The sequence below is a fragment of the Ananas comosus genome, linkage group 4, assembly GCF_001540865.1.
Source record: "Ananas comosus cultivar F153 linkage group 4, ASM154086v1, whole genome shotgun sequence".
Lineage (NCBI taxonomy): Eukaryota > Viridiplantae > Streptophyta > Magnoliopsida > Poales > Bromeliaceae > Ananas > Ananas comosus.
This window is the reverse complement of record NC_033624.1, coordinates 6,733,099-6,739,480: the sequence shown is the minus strand read 5'-3', so window position 1 is coordinate 6,739,480 and position 6,382 is coordinate 6,733,099. Positions and strand designations below refer to the sequence as shown.

Here is a 6,382-nt window from a genome sequence, read left to right as displayed (position 1 = left end):
TGAGCTCGAGCTGCTAGAGACGAAGAGCCAATGATGAGGAGGAGGAGGAGGTGCGGTGCCTTGATCTCACGAGCTACCAACCACGATCTCGGAGAGGTCGAGATCCGAGAGCATCGAGGAGCTGGACCTCACGGCCAATCGCCTATTCAAGCTCGACCCGCGTCCGGCTTCTCTCTCACCTGAAGAAGCTCTCGCTCCGCCAAAACCTCTACAAGATGAGGCGATCAAGCCTTATCCCGCTGGGATACGATCTCCGGATTGCATGTATGCCCTAATCGCTGAATATCTCCTTACACATTTCTTATTTTGATGATTCGTTGCAGCTTTATGTGATTGGATATGATAACTTCGCAATATCCATTTTCTCGCCGAATCAGTCCAGAATGTCAATATTAGACTCAAATCTGTTTGATATGGGCAACTTTCGTCTTTATCTTTGACCCCAAACACGCAAGTTTAATCGGAGAAAATTGTTGAAATCTATGAAATAGGGTGTTCATTGAACTATGACATGTGGTATGCATTGAACTAATTAAGCATTCTAATTGTATAATTTGATTCTGTTTTAGGTTATTGTTTTGAGTTTTTTTTTTCTTTTTCTAAATATCCATTGCTTAATTATCAGACTACTCTTTATGCAACAATTAAAAGCTTAATTACAAATGTTATTTGAGGACGAAAATTTCGAAACGAATTATTTGAGGACGAAAATTTCGAAACAGTTGAGTCTAATCTGTTATTGCACCACCAGCCACTTTGGGAAAACTTTTAACCAGGTTATCGACATCCGATTCAGGCGAAATTGGTCTTGTTGGAAAGATCGTCGAGTTATCTTTCTAACGCAACCTGAATCACCTTAAACGGATATCGGATGAAAGAGTTATTGCAATTTTTCTAATAGTTGTCGGTACAGCCCTGAGCTGCGAGTTTGTTCGGGATTTCACCAACTGTTATGGGCAGTTTGGTAAAATTACTAATTAAAATTATAGCTCATCAATTTAGCTCGTTAACTATTGGTCCAACCATAATTTTTCCCAAAAAAATATTGAGTAAAATTACAGAAATGCCCTTAATTGGGCTAGTTTGAATGGAAGGAGAGAAAAACGAATTTTTCTTTCATTTTTGGCTTTGATCTCGCAGTGTTAGAGATCTCAAATAGCTTCTCAATTAAGCCGAAGTGTTCGTAATGGGGGGTTTCAGGAGTTAATTTTTGGATTCGCTTGCGATTTGGGGGAGATATTATCCAGTTTTTTGACAATGTTCAATCATCTACATTCTCATCTCTTTTAAATTTGTTTCGAAACCGAAATTTAGTTGAAGTTAAAAGTAATCGGCGCGGTAAAGTTCCTGCATGTTCATTTATACTTTGGAATGAATTACTGTCCTAGGAAGAGATAGTAAAATTCAGCTTTGGACTGATTGGTTTGATAATTTCTGTTCTTGTTCTCGAGTTTGTACTGAAGCATGTTTGGTTGTACCACTGTAATTTGGTCATCTCATTCTCTGTAAGGTTGATGTTGATAGAATGCATTATTTTGAGATTGATTCTGAACATCTTATTAGTATTGTCAACATCCTCATCTGTTCCTACAAATGTTTGTTTGCTCGATGCTCCAAAGTTTCTACTCTCCTCTTTGGGTTCTGTCGAAAGTGTAGCATCTATTTCCTCATTTTATCTTGTACTCGATCTGCACGATGATTCTTTAATATTGTTGATACTAATAATAATAATTAGTTCTCCCCTTAATTTTTTATGAAGTAGAATACTGGGTTCAATTAATGTAATTGAGATTCAGGGGATAATATGAATGGAGCTAGGCTGCACTATAGTTTCTCCACTTTGTTATTCAATTAGGATTCATTAATTTCTTGGTGGAGCCTGATGTAATGTATACCCCAATGTCATTAACAATGTAATAATGCAATTAAATGATTTGATCATATATAGATGCTGAATTCTAGTTCCTGTGTTTTTTAAAATCTGTGAATATTTGCCTCATCTTCTTGAGGCATGGACTTGCAAGTATGCCTCGATCCTAGGCTCTAGGAGCCAGTTTTTGCCGTTTTGCNACGATTACGTCAATCCAAATGTCCCCTTGGTCTCATTTTTCAGTTAATTTAGCCTATATGGTGATATGATCAAATATGGAATGAACCAAAACTATCCTTCTAGTCTTTATATTCATAAAATGCTAGAATTGGCAATAAGAAGGAATAGAGGAAATAATGAAACAGGATTAATACCTATTTAGAATAACAGCCTGATGGATCACTTAATTTTGTTCTAATTATCTGTATTTGTAGTTTTGGTTTTTATTGCTTGTCGGTTTCTTCCCGTTACTCGTGAGATATTCCCCATTATCGGTGATTTAAATGAGAAATACAATTGATAAAGAAATAAGGGTGCACATTCTCTAACGAGTCTGGTGAAGTATTGTTGATACTGGTTAGCTCTAAACATTCTTTTGCTATAGTGCTAAAATTGTAGCAATCAGGAGACTTGTGTATGGAATGTTTGGTCTATTAGACATTTTGTAGGCATAAATTCAGAGCTATGAAATTTCTTTTATCTGATGTCTTCGAGTAAGAGTAGCTCTTCTTTCATGTGGATGACATTCTAAAACTTTCTCAATTTTCAAACGCCGTCCATTTTCTATAGTCAAGAGTTTCTTTGTCCTTACTTTGTTACTTCTGTACTCATGCACAGCATTCCTAACGGATCCTCAAATATCGAAGGAGCTGTGCATTTGGGGCATCAACAGTCATCCAAACAAATATCAGAAAACTTACCATCGAGGGATTCAGAGAGGCCCAACATTTCTGAGAAGGCAGAAGAGAATCATTCCAGAGAACATACAGCCTCGGCTCCTGAGGTCCTTTGTGCAAGTTTGCTAGTCCTATGGCATCTATTAAACAGTTTGTGTTGGTGGATTTAGTTTGTTCTGCATGTGATTGTAATCATGCAGAATGTCCCTTCTTTAGATATTTTCTACTGACCCATCAGGTGGCATGAGATGTCATGGCACCTCCTGCTCCTTCCCTTGATTAACCTCTCGGTTTCTTATTTTTCTTCTGATGGAATGATATCATTGGAGCGAAGTTGACTGTATTTTCTAATTTCCTCTAGACTCAAATGTATTGATAGTTCCTCAATTTTTTAACAAATTACACTATGATCCCCTATTTTTCCCACTTAAGCACTAACTTTCCTATCTTATCTAACTTTCATAGTGTTATCCTCTGTGTTTTTCTCTATTCAAAATTCTTGCTGTCAGCATGTGAATATAACTAATAAGATAGAAAGTGTAATCATGATGGATTGCAGCTCTGGTTTTCTGCGAAGAGCAGAGAAAGCGTTTTTTTTCTCTATTTCGCAACTGTAATCGTGGACATAATTGGCATTTCTCGAAATTCAGACAACTGCTAGCTCACATTATAAATTTGATTTTTCTATTTTGCAGGTTCAGCAACCATTCGATATGCCCTCAAGTTATTATACCCATTCTTATCAGCCCACTGCCGGTACTGGCGGTCGATTCTCTCCTTTTGTTGTGCCTGGGTCTTAATTGTTTTTATGGTTTTGTAGAATGATACTACTTATTTTGGGGCATTGGTGGGGTGTGTTGCAAATAGAATTGCTCGTGGGCGTTTCGTGTTAAATGGAAAACCCTATCGATTATTTATTAACAATGGAAACAACTCACTCCATGGTACGTTTCTTTTTTTTTCTCCATATTAATTAATTGTATTATATAATTGCGTTACGTTAATGTCGTTTAATTATTGATTAATTAGGTGGTCACAGAGGGTTTAGTAAGGTAATTTGGACCGTGAAGGAGAAAGTGGATGGTGATTACCCTTACATCACATTGTATTACCATAGTTTTGATGGGGAACAAGGTACATTTTTAAGCCTATATATAACATAATTTTGTAACATTTGTTTAAATATTTAATCATACATTTTCTGCTTTAGTTCTTTTCATAGTTTATTCGTTGTAAATAAATGTGAAATTTATGGAGTTTATGTAGAAATGCTTCAGAGCGAAGCAGTTCGAGCAATTCTAGTAGATTCTGTAGAAATTTGAAATTTTGCTTATCAAACATTTGACTTTTGCTTTGTCTTATTGTTTTCTACGTAACTTTAAAAATAGGTTTTCTTGGTGATCTCGACGTTTATGTCACCTACAAGATCTCGGGCCCGTATGAGCTAAGCGGCCACATGAATGCCACCGCCGTCTACAAGGCGACGCCGGTCAACCTGGCGCAGCACACCTACTGGAACCTCGGCGGTGACAACAGTGGCGCCATCCTCTCCAACACGGTCCAAATCTTCGCGTCTCACATCACCCCCGTCGATGAATCCCTCATCCCAACAGGCCAATGGAAGCTCGGGTGGAAATGATGATCTCAGTGCATCAAATATCAAGGATAATAATAATGGTTATATTACCGCACAGCAGGTAAAATTTCTGCTTCTTATTTTATATTTCTATTAATCACTGTTGATACAAAAATTCTTATTGTGCTGTTCTTTTTCAACCTGAAATCTATCAATAGATCTCTGCTTTTATAAGTTTGGTTTTCCTGAATCTACTCTTCTATCATTAGCTAAGATAGGACTTTTTGGCCAATGCCGCCAATGATTGAGAAACCTAGAACCTTGAGATGTAGTGGAAAACAAAATTATGTCGTGGGCCCCGAAGAAATTTTCGGAAATAACTACTGAAAGGTAGATTTCCATTTGCTTCTAAAACTCATTTTTGGATAACAGCATAGATTATCCGTCATGTGAATGTTCCAATTTATCAAACTTGAGTACTATTTTGGTTTATTCTAGAATAATTAATCCCTATACTCTAGAGAACTATATTGCTTAGTTCTTCTTTTAAAGTAATGTCGGTGTTTATTTACTAACGCATCGATCTTGTTTAAATAGCACAGTTTATCAATCTTTCAAGTTCTCAGGCCTGTTCCAGGTAATTTTCTCTATATTCCTCCGCTGTCATATTTTGCTACTTAGTTTTGTATGGTGAAACAGTTTTCATGGTTGAAAGTAACTGCAAAATTTGCTTGCGCTTTATCTTAAGCTTCCCTTTGTCTTGTCTCGGCGACTCTTCTGTTCAAGTGAATTAAAAGTCCTACCCGATCTTTAGTGTGATGTGTATGAATGTGCATAATTATATTGATAACTTTGTTTATTGCTCTACGTGAAAACAAGTTGCGTAGATTTATTTAGATTAATTAAAATATATACGTACTCTTAATTTACTGGAAACTAAAGAAGCATATTGTTAAATGTTCTTTAACTAACTTGTTATAGCCCAAAAGCATTCTCTTTTCTAGCCAATTACCAGCATATTTTTATGAAACCTTTAGAATAATTAATATGCTTTTATAAGTTTAAAAAGAAAATACTGATCCACCCTTATAATTATATAAACCTTGTAATTAAATACAATTCTTGACCGGTGGAAGTTCCTAATATTTTAAGTTTAATGGCTATTTTACCTTTAGTATGGTTCATGAAGATGAAGGATTTTATGGCAATGATAGTAATGTGGAAAAATTTACTATGGCCTCTCCTAACCACCCACTTGTAAGTGGCATATATGAGTTAATGCTAGAAGTACCTTTGAATGTAACTGAGAAAGTGCGAGAAAGACCTCTTTGTTTCGGTGATTTTTGCATGTGATTGATAACAAAGTAACTATATAGGCCAGATTAAAAGTGCTTAGTAATTTCTAGTAACAAGGCTTTTGGTATAAGATGCTACTGATAATTATTTGGCCAGATGTTTATGGATTGTTGTTAATCCTTTCTGAAATCACTGGCATAGAGAAAGATCTTTCCCTATGTGCAGTTGGCTCGTACTTTCCGATCGAGTGAAGTCCAACCCAATAAGGGGACAATAAAAGACTCGGATCAAGTTTCTAATTTGAGTTTATACTTCTAATTAAACGACAATTAAACTGCTTAATTTGACCTGACTACTAATTGGAACTAAAAAGATTTAGTTCTTATGACTGTTATATATACTTTTATTTTTTGCTATGTTACTTATGATAGATTCTCAGTTGGAATGAGCTTATGCAACTTGAATGTTTCAATTTTTTTTGTTACAGATTGAAGCAACAAGCAGAATTTGACGTTCGCATTCAAGGACGTTTAGCTGGAGCTTTTCACTTTCTTTTTTCTTAGCTTTCTAACATTTGGGGTTCAAATAAATTTCTATTGCATTAATTTCTATTAGAATATAAAAACTTATTTTGTTGCATTTTATTTTCTGCTCTAGATCATTGTTTATAGTTTTGTTTCAAGAATGATTGTATCATCTTATTGCAATTTAGTAATATGACTCTTATTTTTTTTTCGGATATTA

General features: G+C 35.5%; 1 protein-coding gene across 3 annotated transcripts; it reads left to right on the top strand.

Moving 5' to 3' along the window:
• On the top strand, positions 236–6,382 carry LOC109708471 (aldose 1-epimerase-like). Of its 3 annotated transcripts, none has more exons than XM_020230227.1 (7): positions 236–264; positions 3,462–3,522; positions 3,587–3,710; positions 3,796–3,900; positions 4,155–4,463; positions 4,945–4,979; positions 6,126–6,382. In XM_020230227.1, coding segments are annotated over exons 1-5 (543 nt in total). In that variant the 5' UTR covers positions 236–262; the 3' UTR covers positions 4,406–4,463; positions 4,945–4,979; positions 6,126–6,382. The 3 variants fall into 3 exon arrangements, with proteins under 3 accessions (XP_020085816.1, XP_020085818.1, XP_020085817.1); XM_020230229.1 differs by having other exon boundaries at positions 4,940–4,979; XM_020230228.1 differs by having other exon boundaries at positions 4,940–6,382.